This window comes from Aotus nancymaae, unplaced genomic scaffold, assembly GCF_030222135.1.
Source record: "Aotus nancymaae isolate 86718 unplaced genomic scaffold, 86718_ANA_hifiasm-v0.15.2.pri h1tg000036l, whole genome shotgun sequence".
Classification (NCBI taxonomy): domain Eukaryota; kingdom Metazoa; phylum Chordata; class Mammalia; order Primates; family Aotidae; genus Aotus; species Aotus nancymaae.
In genome coordinates, this window is record NW_026988450.1 from 23,034,530 (window position 1) to 23,050,038 (window position 15,509).

At 38.7% G+C, this 15,509-nt stretch overlaps 2 protein-coding genes across 3 annotated transcripts in view; one reads left to right on the top strand and one right to left on the bottom strand.

Annotated features, from left to right (window-relative positions):
• The window catches only part of TERF1 (telomeric repeat binding factor 1), a 40,008-nt gene extending 37,778 nt beyond the window's left edge, over window positions 1-2,230 (top strand). For both annotated transcript variants that reach the window (XM_012463772.3, XM_012463773.3), the window contains one exon: window positions 476-2,230. In XM_012463772.3, the coding sequence (XP_012319195.1) occupies window positions 476-652 (177 nt within the window). In that variant the 3' untranslated portion in view covers window positions 653-2,230. The remainder of the gene's footprint in view (window positions 1-475) is intronic.
• A 7,187-nt stretch (window positions 2,231-9,417) lies between these two features.
• Window positions 9,418-15,509, bottom strand: part of SBSPON (somatomedin B and thrombospondin type 1 domain containing) — a 28,059-nt gene continuing 21,967 nt past the window's right edge. Inside the window, exons 4-5 of the mRNA XM_012463774.2 lie at window positions 13,954-14,130; window positions 9,418-11,268 (exon numbers count right to left, since the gene is read on the bottom strand). Coding sequence (XP_012319197.1) covers window positions 11,151-11,268; window positions 13,954-14,130 — 295 coding nt within the window. The 3' untranslated portion in view covers window positions 9,418-11,150. The remainder of the gene's footprint in view (window positions 11,269-13,953; window positions 14,131-15,509) is intronic.

Sequence of the window (15,509 nt, forward strand, 5' to 3'; positions counted from 1 at the left end):
TGTGTTTTTCAAAGTCTATTTTAGACAAAATTTGAGTTGTGTATGTGTGTGTAATACTTCCCCTAACATAGGCAGAACAGGGTTTTCACTGAGTTCATTAGTGAACTACTAAACGTTCATAAATTCTATTTGGAGATTTGGAGGATTAATAAATACAACTGTTAACAGTTGTGGAAGAGCATTTTAAGAGACAGTGTAGCCTTAAAGTCAGACGAATTGACTTGACATGTAGCACTGTCACTTTCTATCTGATCTTGGCCGGGTGAGGTTACATCAAATGAACAGTAATAATAATGGTCCCTAAAAATGTTACGATAAATGTAAAATCTCATAAAAATCTAGGAAATGTTTAGAAAAATCTTCTGTCTTTAAGAAACTAAGCATTATTTTGATTTTTGTAAACTGACATTTGTAGTAGGTATTTTCTTTTTAAATAATTGTTTCTGTTAATAACTGTTTTACTTTTTATCAAAAGGCATGGCTTTGGGAAGAAGACAAGAATTTGAGATCTGGCGTGAGGAAATTTGGAGAGGGAAACTGGTCTAAAATACTGTTGCATTATAAATTCAACAACCGGACAAGTGTCATGTTAAAAGACAGATGGAGGACCATGAAGAAACTAAAACTCATTTGCTCAGACAGTGAAGACTGATTGTGTTCGTAAAAGCTTGATGAAAGGACAGTTAAGTACATGTAGATCACTACATTTTGTTTGAAACTTGCATCATTGATGTATTTTAAAACTTTTGTTTAAAGCATTACAGTAGTTTTCTGTGACCATCAATATAAGGGTTTGTGCTATAAGAATTAAAGTATATGCTATCATTGTATTCTTTAAGAATCTTTTGATAAACTGTAAATTTGTTGAACCCTGCCACATTTAGTATACCCACTCCCAAATCCTATTCCAGTGAAAAAATTAAAAGCTGATCTGAAAAAAATATTTTAATTAACCTATTTTGTGTCTGTAGGCTGACCTCAACCCTGTAACGTAACCCATTAAAATGAATTTTTTAGATAACTGAATAACAGTAGTCCTTTGATATGAGATAATGACTTGGTCTATGGGCTTAATATACTGCTTAATTACTTAAGATATTCATTAATAGAATGATAAATGTACAAAGTAACCTATAAGTATGACATACTTTTGCTTTCAGTGGCTTCATGTAAAGAAAAAAACTTGAAAACAGTAATACCCGAGGACACATGGGAACAATAGACACTGGGGAGGTAGGATGGGGAGCAAGAGTTGAAAACTACCTACTGGGTACTCTGCTCACTACCTGAGTGAGGGGATCATCCGTACCCCAAACCTCAGCATCACAAACCTAGTATACCCAGCTAACAAACCTGCCCATGTGTTCCCTGAATCTAAAATAAAAATCAAAATAATTTTTTTTAAAAAAGCAAAAGACGGCCAGGTGCAGTGACTCATGCCTGTAGTCCCAGCACTTTGGGAGGCCGATGCAGGTGGATCTCGAGCTCAGGAGATCGAGACCATCCTGGCCAACATGGTGAAACCCCGTCTATACTTCAAAAAAAAAAAAAAAAGCTGAGCATGGTGGCATGCACCTGTAGTCCCAGTTACTTGGGAGGCTGAAGCAGGAGAATCACTTGAACCCAGGAGGCGGAAGTTGCAATGAGTGGAGATCGCACCACTGCACTCCAGCCTGGCGACAGAGAGAGACTCTGTCAAAAAAAAAGTTTTACCCAGGGGACAAAATTTGTACTATTAGCAAGAATCCTTTTGTGTTTCATTTAGAAACAACTTGACTTTCGTTCCAGTGTTTAAACTTTGACAAAAAATGGTTTTGAATAGATCTTTATAACCTGATGCCGTAAATTCTCTGATACCTTCATTTAATATATCAATATTTGGCCTAAAACAGTATTCTGTAAAGCTTAAGTTGGTATTAACTATGATCATCTTGATATCTATGATAGGTAATAAACAAAGTTATACAATACCTTACTAAGCAATTTTGGTTTTTCACTAACGTTTTATTCTTTAAAAGATTTAGACAATTATTTAGCATTTTGAGTTGTGTGCTTTATTTAGCAAGTGAGTAAAAATACTGGAATATTGAAGTATTTGCATTAAAAGAATCAAATGGTAGTGTTTTATAATCTCTATTTCCTATTAAGGTTTTATATGTTACTTTCCCATAGTTCCTGAATTTGTTGTTCTATATACTATATATAAACAGAAACATGGATGATTACCATATGTTTCCTGACTCCTTTATCTTGTTACACCATGAGATACTGTCATCGTTTATTGGAGACATTTTGATGATTAGTGCGAAGGCTGGCATCATGAGTCGAAATAGACTTAAGTCAACTTCATTCCAAACACATACCATAAATCATAAAATCCAAGTTGCTATTAATTGTAAGATGCCCTGTTATTTCACGTACAACTAGAAAAAAAATTGTTATCAATTATAGTATGGTCCTTTCTTATTTTGAATTTTACTTCTTAGAAGAGTTATTTTAGATTTATTTAAACATAAGATTTTTAATCACAAAACTTGTGGATACAAAAAAAGAGAAATTATAAGCAAAACAAGTTGGGTAATATATAGTCCTAAAACCTCATCTTCTCAAGTCTGAGTATTCTGAATCCTGTTTTGTTTCGTTTTGTTTTGTTTTGTTTTGAGACAGGATCTTACTTCATTGCCCATCCTGGAGTGCAGTGGCACAATCACAGCTCACTGCAGCCTCTACTTCCTGGGCTCAGGTGATTCTCCTACCTCAGCCTCCCGAGTCGCTTGGACTACAGGCATGTGCCACCACGCCCAGCTAATTTTTGTATTTTCTTTGTAGAAATGGGGCTTCTTCATTTTGCCCAGGTTGGTCACAAACTCCTGGTCCCAAGAGATCCACCTGCCTCAACCTCCCAAGGTGCTGGGATCACAGGCATGAGCCACTGCACCTGGCCATTGAATTCTTTTTAGTGGGAATTTTTGTTGAGATAATATAAATTCACATGCAATTGTAAGACATAATACAGCGATCTCTTGTACACTTGGCCCTTTTTCCCCAAATATTAATATTTTGTAAAGCTATTATGTATCATCACCAGAATATTTTTATTGATACAATCCATTCATCTTATTTCCCCAATTTTGTATTCTGTGTATTTAGATCTAAACAGTATTTTCACTTGTGTTCATATATCCACCACCATGAGAACCCCTCACATTGCTCTTTTGTAAGCACGCGCACCTCTCTCCTGCATCCTTCCCCCAAATTCTGACACCCACTATCCTATCCTCTATTTATAAAAGTTAATTATTCTAAAATGTTATATAGTGACATCATCAAAAATAGCAAAAGAGGGAGCTCCAAAGAGCTGTCCTTCCACTGAAGCAACCATTGCTAGCAAAAACTTAAGATCAACTTTTTGGGTCTCTGCTATCTAATAAAAACAACCACCAGAGGAATGCTTAATAAAGAGGCTATTTAATAAAAGGGTTTTGGTGGTTTTGCTTACATACCTACTGTGCCCCATCTCCCAGCCAGGCAACAGCTGAAAGGACAGTGGCCTCTGTTCCTGGTGCATTTTGATGGTGCCAGAGCAGGCAATACAGATCTTGCTCTCACAGAAATGTGGATGTGCTTTGACCTGCCTGGCAGCTCCTGAAGGTTCAGCTCAAGTTTGCCTTTGTTTCGCCCCACTCCATGCTGGAACAGCCTCACAGTGCTTATCAAAAGCATTACCTGCAGCCACCTGGGGCTGAGGACAGCAAATGGGGCAAGCAGCAAACAGACCAAAAAGCTTGGGAAGGACATACTGGGAGGAAGATATGAGAGAGAGAAGGCTCAGAAGGGCTCTTGTCTGTAATAGGTAATCTGGAAGGCCACACACTTGCCTAGCACCAGACACATTTTCAGAAAAGACCTGAGAGGACTCTAGGCCTTCACCTCTGACTGATCTTTAGGCTCCACAGAAGAAGGAGGAGGAAGCTAAAGCAGAATTGTAGATGGCCTGGCTAAGCACTGAAGGAATGCCTAATCAGAACCAATCTACAAAGCCTGGGAGAATTGTCATTTTTAATTTTTTATTTTATTTTTTTAAATAGAGATGTGGTCTCGCTTTGTTGCCCAGGCTTGTCTTTAACTCCTGGTCTCAAGAAATCCTGCTGCCTCAACCTCCCAAAATGAAAGAGTATATTTTGTTCTTTTGGACTCATGACCATTAAGGAAATTAAGTGAAATGCTGTACGTATTCTTTGCCATCTTTCACTCGGCATGTTTGTACCATTCAAATTGTAGCTGTAGCTTGTTAGTTTTTATTTCTACACTAATCCAGTACATGATTCTATCAATAATTTATGCTGTTGAGCATTTGAAGGGTGAAAATAAATGAAGACCAAACATGAGAAAAACAGACTATTCATTCAGAGCTTGCTGTAGCAAAGGAATCAGCCACAATTTCTTCTGTTTAGCATACTCAAAGGCAGACAGGGTTATAGTGGGGGAAAAGCGGGAAGGTTCAGGAATGCTCTGCTTGGAGGGTGTTGGCATGAGGAAGCTGGAAGCTGACCACTAGTCGCAGGCATCTTACAGGATTGTTTTGTGGAACCTATTTGGGTTTCTCTGATTGGTCCCAAGTTGGAAGAGGGAGCAAAATGTTGGGATAATGGCAGTAATTGAGTATTGATCATTCTGAACGGATTGCTGTGGAGATTGTGGTTTGGCTTCCAGGACTGGTTGCTGCAGAGGGTGTGGGTGAGAGTTCTATTGTCACAGAAGCTCTGCCCATCATCCATATATTTGCTCAGTCTCAGATTTGTTTCCAGTTTTTGGCTACTAGGCTTTTGCATTTCACATGAAGTGTGATTTTAGAAAGAATAGCCTGCCAGAACAAGGTCCAATGAATTTTAAAGGAAGGAAACACAATCTAAAACTCCACAGCAAGGGTCAACCATGAAAAGTTAGGTATGAATATTGTAATTCCTAAAGCAAGCATTTTTTCATAAATACAGATAGATAGCCAATAGAATACTAGATTACTCTATTTGGAATAATAAAGATTATTCACACAAACTGGAAACAGAAAGTAGTGAAACAAACAAAACCACAGGGACAAACAGAAGAAATAAAATGGTACACCTAAATCCAACCACATCAATAATTACATTAAATGTTAACGGTCTAAGCCAGGAGCGTGGCAAACTTTTTCTGTAAAGAGCCAGATAGTACATATTTTAGGCTTTGCGGGCCATACAGTCTCTGTATTCTGCCTCAAATTAGCCAGAAGGAGTACATAAATGAGCGGGTATGGCTGTGTTCCAATAAAACTATATTTACAACAACAAACAGGCAGGCTGGATTTAGCACAGGTGATAGTTTCCTGACCTTTGCTGTGCAGTTCTAGAGTGCGTTTCCTTTCTTTAAAATTCACTGGACCTTGTTCTGGCAGGCAGTTAAATTACTTCTGAATCTGAGAACTTCTTTTAATTCTCTTGGTTTCTTTCCAGTTTGGGAAGTTTCCAAGTTTGAAACCACTTTTAAACTAAATTAACAGGTCGGTTTTCCAAGCTCAGCCTGGTGATGAGAATTTGGGCTACAAATCCATAGGATAGCTGACTGCCAATGACCTCTTAGTCCCATTCAATGCTCGCACTGTTCCTTGAGAAGGGAGGGTTTGAAGTGACTTCTGGTTCAATCTCCCCCTAAGAATATAGTCTTTCAGTGTCCTCATTTAGTTATTCCCGCCTCAATGTGTCATTGGGCTTTGACTTCTGGACTCCTTGCTGAGGAAGAGAAGACAATAATGGAAGTAAGAAGTGTAAAAGGACCCCCATTCCTCCAAGGCGAAGAGACCTCTTCAAAGAGGACCTTCCTACCCCTGGACCACAGCCTGCAGATGGGGAAGAAACTGGCCAGAGGGCACAGGTGGAACAACAGCCCATTATGACTGGAGGGTGTGGCCTGGAGAGGAGGTAGCCTGAGGGTGCAACTGGAACTCATCCACGTAGCTCTCCCCTGAATAATAATGACAGGACCAGAACTGGAAGGGAATGGTCTTCCCGTCACTTTCACTCCAGAGACTTTCCAAAGACCTCTGTTGGTAAAGCTTAATAGTCATTTTGTCAACAGATGTTTACAGAGTCCAGCCCAAGTCCATCTATCACAAAGCAGGGCAAAGAAGGGTAGATCTGGAGCTGAGAGCCATTATGTTGATAATTGACACATAAAGTGCTTTTTATTTTTTTCAACTTAACCCACCCAACATACACACACACACCTTCATATGTCAAAATAACATTAAAGTTTTCATTTAAATCTATCCTATATTGAAAGAGCAAAAAAGTGAAGACAATCTGACTCAAGAAGTGCAGTGATTTATATGACCTACAACTCTCGAAGGAAAAGAGTAATAATTTTCCAATGTTTTTGTGGTATTTACAAGTCATAATTTAAATAAATATATATTAATTTTTCCCTTTCCACGTAAGTCCTCAAGGAACTCACATCTGTTTTAGCCCAAATTTGTGTAATGTTCTGCTTTGCATGGGTTATCTCTTTAATTCTTGCAGAACCTTGATGAATGGTATTATTAATTAGAATGGTAGTATTAACAGGCAGAGTGGTATTATTAATTGCAGGCTTCAGTTATTTTGACTTGCCCAAAATTGATTTGGTAAGTGACAGAACTTTATTTGCTGATACTCCACAATGAAAACTTTTCATTATTCAGGCAGTTTATTCAAATAAAAAAGCTGATTCAAGTTCTGTGAGCACTGATGGGGCATGTCAAATGTTTTGGACTGTATGGTTGTGTCCCCCCAGAATTCGTATGTTCAAACCTTTGTCCCAAATATGATGGGACTTGGAGTTGAAGATGGGCCTTTGGGAGGTAATTAAGTCATGAGAATAGAGCCCTCATGATAGAATTAGTGCCCTTGTTAGAAGGAAAACGAAAAAGCTTTCCCTGCTTGCTTTCCTCTTTGTCTCTCCTCCTGCCCCATCTCTCTTCTCTCTCTTCTCTCTCTCTCTCTCTCTCTCTCTCTCTCTCTCTCTCTCTCTCCCTGCTGTGTGAAGACAGCAAGAAGGCATCCATCTCCAAACTAAGGAGAGGGTTCTCACCAGACATCAGATCTAGTAGTACCTTCATCTTGATTTTCCAGCCTCCAGAGCTATGAGAAATAAATGTTAGTTGTTTAAACCACCCCATCTATGGTATTTTTTTAATAGCAGCCTGAACAAAGACATCCAGGTAGAGATATGCCCATATGGTGATCAGACAGGGACTTGGCTCTTTCATTAGGGGATACTCAACTGTCAACAACTATAGTCATTTCTCTTGAATAATCCACTTCCTCAGAGAGGAATCTAACAAACTTGTGTGTGGGGATGAGAGTAGCAGTGAGGGAGGGAAGGAGGGGCATATCTATCCCTGCTTGCAATATTCTCAGAGCACATGGAAAAGGGAACCAGGAGTCTGCAGTCAGAAAAGAGACTCACTCAGGCTTCATTCTCATTCCTCATGACTGGTGTTTCCAATCTGGAAACTCCTCCATAGACTGAACCTCCTGTCAGGCTGTTGACCTGCAGCATGAGGCAGGGAATCTAAGGCTCTAACTTCTTAGACCAACCATCAGCCATTCATTCCATTGAAGGAAATACCTGGAACCTTCCATTCCAGAGCCTTTCCAGGGTGCTAGAAATGACCTTGCTTACTCAAATTCACCCGTAGACCTAGGTGTTTGGCTTTCTCCTCTGATTTTAATAGCCATCTTCTTTTCTGGTCCTGAAATGTTGTGGCCATCTCTTCCGCGTTTTTTCTCTTGACCTCCTTCTCATTACATATGGACTTTGTTGTTGTTTTGGTGGGGGCGGGGGGCTTTTAAAATCTCTTAACTGTAATTTTATTGGAAATTGAGATGTAAATATCTGTCCTACCTGCCATGTTTAACTGGAAAACAGAATGTCCTGCTTAGGACCTTTTAATAAAGCTTCCGATCCTTGTGCCTCTAAAAGTCTGTATGTTGCTTTCACACTTTATTAGTGATGGCTGCTATCGAATGTTAGTTTCACATTCATTTTACCTCAGAGCTTAGAGGCTTTCTTCTGTTAGACTTTAAGCATGCACTGATGCTGATGAGAAGAGTGCTGTCTTCATGGGAACTCCTGTTCCTTTACCGGTAATCTGTTGTTCTCTTTCTGGAAGGTTTTATGGTCTTTTCCTTATCCTTCATTTTCAATTTCACAAATCTGTCTCTAGGGGTGAGAGTCTTTTTATTCATCATTTGGTGCTTGGTGGGACCCCACCACCACCACCGCCACCAAGAATGGCTCTCAACTCTGATTCTAGCTTCTTCTGTAACTGTGTTAAAGGGTATGGCCTCTTTATTCTGGTTCATCTATCGGTATGTTCTTACTTGCTTTCAATCTTCAAAAAAATTATTCAAAATCTGTGGGCTGATTCTGCCTACCCCACTTCTCATCTGCTATGGACTTATTCTCTTCTGTGAATCTTGTCACTTGAGTGGGATTTGAGGAAGGAGAGAGGGTAAATGTGTGTCTGTCACCCTGACCTAGAGTGTGACCTTCTCCCTCACGGTGCTCTTCGTCTGATTGCTTGGACCTCAGAAGGCCCAGGTCTTTGCTTTCTAAGCCAACCTGTGGTTGTTTGTATGAACCTTCACTAGAATATTCTTAGAGGGCAGGAACCAGTTTTATTAGCATCATTTTTGTGCATATCTAGAAAAGATAGTTAACTGAAATTTTTATGCCAGATGAGAACCAAACACTTTATTGCTGTTGCAGTTTATGCTTAATTGTAACATTCTCGAATAAAAACCAAAGCAAGACTCTAAAAAGAGTACTGTGATTATAGTTCACCTTAGTCCTTTTTCTACTCTTTTTTTTTTCCTTTGCTTATTTTTCACTTTTCTTTTCAAAAATGGCCATTATCCCTAGCTTCTTTCCCCTTCTTTCTTGGTGGCTGTATTTATTTTTGTTCAAATTCTTTTCCACATGCACTTTTGAAAATCAGTCTATTAAGGAATTCTAGAGTTCATAAATCTTTGTAGAATGCCTGGGGATAGAGCCCTAAGACTAAGGTACTCATTAAAAAAGAATGCCAAGAAGTCTTATATGCTTTGATTTTTAACTTTGAAAATAAAAACTTTTGGGTTTTTGTTCATCACTTGGACTACATGTTTCAATTCTGAACTATTTCCCTTGAGCTTTGCTGAAATTAATAACAAGTTTTTCAAAACTGTTAGTTAACAGTTAACTCCTCTAGCCCATAAAATTTTCTCGAGAATAGAAATAACAAAAATTTAACCTCAATAAGAAAGCAATTACTGGTCATCCACCAAAAATTAAATGCATAAGGTGAAAAATTTATTTTATACAATTCAGTTATGTTAAATATTACGACACATTGGAACCATAAATGCATCATAGCTTTATTGCTGTTAGTAGTCATGGTACCTATACCTATCCATTCTGAAGGATTTTTTGTTTTGTTTTTGGTGAAATTTTATCATTCTCTGACTAGTCCAGAAAATTTGGGTCATTTTCTAGTCAAAATAAGTATAGAGCTTTTACAAATGTGAACAAAACATTTATTTACTGGTATAAAAATTTTAAGTAACATTGGAAATTCCCCAGGCATAGCTTCAAAAATCTAGCTTCATAAATGTTAGAAATAGTATGAAAAGGTTAATACTGACTTGAAGTTGCTAGCCTTGATATGAGACTCACATATTTTATTATTAATTTCTGAATAATTTAACCTTCCACAAAAACAACTTTAACAATTAAATGAAAATATAGTCAGAAATATTGCTACTCTCAGTGTTATTAATTATTGGGCAAATTCCCATCCCTATTGCTGTTATCAATCTGTCATTACATGATAAGGACCAAGAAATATGTATTTTAGTAAATCATTTGTTAGTAAATATCATTTTATTGAAACCAAAGGCATTTCATATAGTTTACATCTCAAGACTCAATTCTCTAAATATCCTGAATTTAAAATTTACTTCAAAAATGAAAGGGGCTTAGCTTTTCCAACACAGTGTTTGGCAAAATCAGGCTTTTCATGGAGTCCTGGATGAGAAGTCCAAATTTGGCTCTGTGGCTGACTACAGAATGACTTGTCATCTCAGGTCCTTAAACATGCCATTTTGCCTCTAGTTCATTGATTTTCCAGTCATAAAATAGGGAGACTAATATTTACTTGTGTGTGTGAGATCATAGCATCTGTAATGAAGTCTATGCCTTCCATAATCTACATGCCATCCACCCCAAACATTAGAAAATGTGATAGGAAACAAATAGTGAGCTTAAGTCAACTAAACTTGAAGTTGGACTCTGAAAGATTATGTTATTCAGCTTAAGGCTTTAAGCCTTGGAAATAATCTTAGATGCAAATGGTGGTAGAATTTTCTAAATGAAAGCAATTGTTTCATTCATTGGTGCCAACATTTCTCTTCATGAAAATTGTAACATTTAAAAGAACTCTTTGACCTAGAATAAGCATTTGATTTTTTCACTTAACCAAAAAAAAATTTCTTCTTCAAAAAATGTTTTTAGTATAGTTGGTTTTTCATTACAGAATGCTTACTGAAATTTTAAATAATTTGTCCTGTGGAAAAACCATTTGTGATAATTTGCTTGAAATTATTGCCGAATTTATGGAATAGTAAAAGTATGGAAATGTATGTGTCAGAGTGTACATATCTGTATACATTTTTTAAAGTGTGAAGCTTTTAAAAGATTATAAAATAAAAAGAAAGACTGCAAGATTCAAAACATAGCTCCCCTTAAATGACACTTCCATCACCAATAATTGGACTGAGTTGCAGTAATTTTACTTTAGCAAACAGACGTGTATTCTGTGTCTCACCGGCCACCTGCTGAATCAGAGGACTCCAGATGAAAGGTCAAGAACATAAAACCACAGGAGCTTTTTGAATGGGTCTTCCAACTTAGTTAAAATAAAAATAAAGGACCTGTGTTCCCTGAGAACTGGCCCCTAAATTTTCTTTCTCTGCTTTGGAGTGTGGCAATGATGTGTTCAGGGACTTTGGCCAAATTGAAGGTTTAGGAAGCATTGAACATGACTTGAGAGTATTTAGCATGTTTACAAATGCATTTGGAAATATTTACATCACCATCTATATAAAAATAAAACTGTGAACAGCTGGACAAGAACACTGGTCTACTCGCCGAACTTTTTTCCAAGTTCCTTGACATCGAGGATTACCAATTGCTTGCCAATGGAGAGTCTGATTTCTGAAACGATATTTTGAAAATGTTAAGTACACTAAAAGCATACCAAAGAAAAGTCTAATTTACAGAATTAAAACTTGAAGTTAGAAAAATTAAATTTTTTAAATTTAACCCCATTTATACAAAACAAAAATAGTGAGACCCCATCTATACAAAACAAAAAATTATTTTTAATTAGCCAGACATGGTGTCACCTGCCTGTGGTCTTGGGAGGCTGGGGTAGGAGGATTGCTTGAACCCAGGAGTTGGAGGCTACAGTGAGTCATGATCTCACCTCTGCACTTCAGCCTGGGTGACAGAGTGAAACCCTGACTCAAAAAAAAATTGTAATGCACTTGAAAACTCTGTGTTATCACACTTCTTTCCGTCCTTCCTTCCTTCCTTCTTTCTTTTTTTCTTTTCTTTTCTTTTTTTCCCTCTGCCATTTAGGCTGTAGTGCAGTGGCATGATCATAGCTCACTGCAGTCTCGAACTCTTGGCCTCAAGCGATCTTTCCACCCCAGCCTCCCAGATGGCTGGGTCCACAGGTGCATGCCACCACGTCTGGCTAACTTTTATAAAGAAAAATTATTTGTAGAGATGGAATTTCACTACATTGCCCAGCTGGTCTCAAACTCAAGGGGCAAGGTTATCCTCCTGCCTGGGCCTCCTGGCTTATGCTGGGATTAGAAATGTGACCCACAACACCCAGTTCCTTAATTTTTTTTTTTTAATGATCACAAACAGAGTTTCCCTTCTTTAGTTTCTGTCAAAGCAAGTTTTAAATAATCGCTACTTTAGGACACCTTCATGTTGAGAGAGTAGCTTGTGATTACTGTATTTGCTTTTCCCCCTCTATCTGAGTACAAGTGCTGCATAAAAGAAAATGACTGACTGTTCCTTGTATATTTTAATTGGGGGTCTGAACCAAATGATCTCTTTTAATGCTTTCCAACTCTTTGATTTTATAATTAAAAAAAAAAAAAGGGAACTGAAAAGAGCAAAGCCAGATTATTAAAATTATTATTTTTGAAGTCACTGCTACCTCAGCCAGAGTTTAAATACTTTATGGATACAAATTAAATTATAAATTCATTTACAATCAAAACATGGATGAGGTATTTGGGAAAATATTATGTAAATATTTTCTATTTGATATAAATTCATTACCCACTTTATTGTTCATATTGTATACTCAATGGAGTCCACAAGGCACTAGTGACTAATAAACATAAATTCAAGTTATTAAACATGAAAACATTCTACAGGAACAATAATTGACTGGAAAGGGCCATATTTTACTTTTTAATCTGTATTTCTACCAGTTTCACCTGACATACTGAAAACCAGAATCTATGTGTGACCTAAATGAGTCTTTGCCCAATAGTTGCCCATCACGAAGTTGACTCTTCTTTTAGTTTTGAATAGTGTTATCAAATTTAAACACTAAATAAATGCAGAACTGGGATACATGTGTGTGGCAGTAAAATGTTTTTGGAGTCAATTCTTTCAGAGAAATCTATGGATGTATATAAGATTATTACACTCTAGAGATGAGCCCACCACTGTCTCAGCCAGGGTTTTATGAAGAAGCCCCATTCAGCAACAGTTCTGAAACTTCACTGTGGGGATGAATTACCTGGGCAGGAGTCCCCAGACTAGGACCCCATAGAAGCCAAAGCCAGCCTACTCCTTCTTTGCATCTGGACTGTGAGTTAAGACTAATATCTATGTTTTAAAGTGTTAAAATCAAAACAATGATGGTATTTTATGACACAAGAAAATTACATGAAATTCCAATTTTAGAGTCCACAGATAGTTTTGTTAGAACAAAGCCAAGGGTTGCATGTGTGTGGCTATTTTCCTGCTACAAAATTAGAGTTGAGGAGTTGTCACAGAGACCACACAGCCTGAAAAGCCAAAAATATCTACGCTCTGGCCCTTTACAGGAAAAGTTTTCTGGCTCCTGACCTAAGACATTATTAAAAATCCAGCACCACTGCACTCCTGCCTGGGCGACAGAGCGAGACTCCATCTCAAAAAAAAAAAAAAAAATCCATCTCCAAAGAGTCTGATTCAGTTCGTTGGAAATGAGGTTCAGAATCATGAGATTCTGATTCTAGTGATCTTTAGAACACCACTTTCGGTGATCAGGTTTTTGGTGATCATTTGGGACCATTTCTGAACTCCAATATCCCTTTTTTTTTTTCTGGAGAGATAGTCTGGCTCTGTCACCCATGCCAGAGTGCCATGGTGGGATCTTGGATCACTGTATCCTCTGCCTCCTGGGCTCAAGTGATCCTCCTGCCTCAGCCTCCTCAGTACTTAAGACGACAGGCATGTGCCACCATGCCTGGCTAATTTTTGTATTTTTTGTAGAGATGGAGTTTCACCTTGTTGCTCAGGCTGGTTTTGAACTCCTGAGCTCAAGCAATCCACCCGCCTCAGCCTCCCAAAGTGCTGGGATTACAGGCATGAGCCGCCACTCCCGGATGTTCACTGCCAGTGTATAGGGCCTCTGGGTTCCATAGTGGGAATTGGAGCCCTGGCCCCGGCAGTGCCAGAAGGATGGTCCTCCCCACCTACTGTTTTGACCTTCTAAATCATGCCTTGATATGTTGCATATTGGTCCGCTGTTCCGGACATGGAGAGGACAGATCTCTCAGAATGAGTGACAAGAAAAGTACTTCAGTTAATTTTCCTCCTTACCCATCAGAGTCCAGGCCATCTCCAGAACAGCGGAGGCTCACAGAGTTCATAGCTGGAGGCTGACAATCCACACACACCGTGTATCCCTCTCGGAGATACTGCATCCATCTAGTCAGGGGCCGGTTTTCCAGAGCACAATGAGGAGTCAAGGACTCTGTCTTAAACTCCATACAGTATCTAGAGCAAAAGAAGCAACAATGACACTTGCTATAATGAGCAGTGGCCTAACGCTGTAGAAAGCCTTAGGAAGCCTGTCACCTCTAAGGGCATTTGGCCAACTGGAGCAGGTAGTGAGAGCATCTTCACAAGTTATGTGTCAATTACAGAATACGTTTTAGGGTTTGTCATTCCCTGAACCATGGTGAAATACTACTGACAAACGCAGAGAACCTTTGTGCCATTTTTCAGTCCATCATTGAGCTCTCTGGGCAATATAAGTGTGCAGAAGTTTGGATCTCCTGTATCCTGTCTAATCAGATTACTAAATTGTGCCCAGAAGTCCAGGTTTTTGTAGAAACCCATCCCTTGGTAATTTTGCTGACCTTAAGGAATTCTATAAATTGAACAAGCAGTTGTTTGAGCCCAAGAACCCTAAAACATGAGCCCAGGAGGGCTAGCCCTTGACACCTAGGCAAGCACCTCTGCTGTTCTGCCCCACAAAAGTACCCAGGATCTTCCCCACCCTCTCCACCCACCTCACTTGCATGGTCTGGAGTAAGGATGATGTGCTTTGACTTGAAGTCAATCATCACAGTTACATTGGGCATCACAGGTGAAAGCAGAAGTGGGAGGCTGAGACATACTTTTCTGACAGAAATTAGTGTCACCTTAAATTGAGCTGCGGAAAACTCTAACATTACATGTGACTAGACACTGAAAGCCACAGGGGAGCATCCAGACGTGAGGAATATTTTAGAAATTTGTACTTCAACGCAGTTTTCCAATTCTTTAAGGAAACAGGACATAGTAAAAACTCTGAGTATTGTAGCAGAAACTTGTTGCCTTTTCAGTTCCATGGTCTAATTTCTTACCCACAAAATTATGAGTTGCAATGGATTAAATGGGAAGTGTTTGGAGAATCTGCTTTAAACATCTTTAACAATGATAGGTACAGCTAATCAGTCACGAAAGGTAACACCTTTAGTTATTGAGGTAAGAAATTCAACAATGTGGCTTCAATCAATTTCAGACAGCTAAGCCCAGACAGCTCTTCTTCTTATTATTATTTATTTTTCATAGAGATGGGTTTCTCACTATGTTGCCCTGGCTGGTCTCAAACTCCTGGGCTCAAGCAATCCTCGTGCCTCAGCCAAAGCACCGGGATTACAGGTGTGAGTCACCAGGTCCAGCCTCGGGCATCTCTTCAATGCTATGTTCTCATTAAATGCGCAGACCAACCTCACGTGGTAGGTTATTACCAGTCTCATTTTTTAGGAAGAGAAAACTGAGGTGGAACAAGTTGTCCAAGGTGTTATGCTAGTTAGTGCAGTGTGAGGACCTGAGTGTGCAGCTGTCTGGCAGCCCTTATCTGACAGCAGAAGAATGGACTTCAGCTG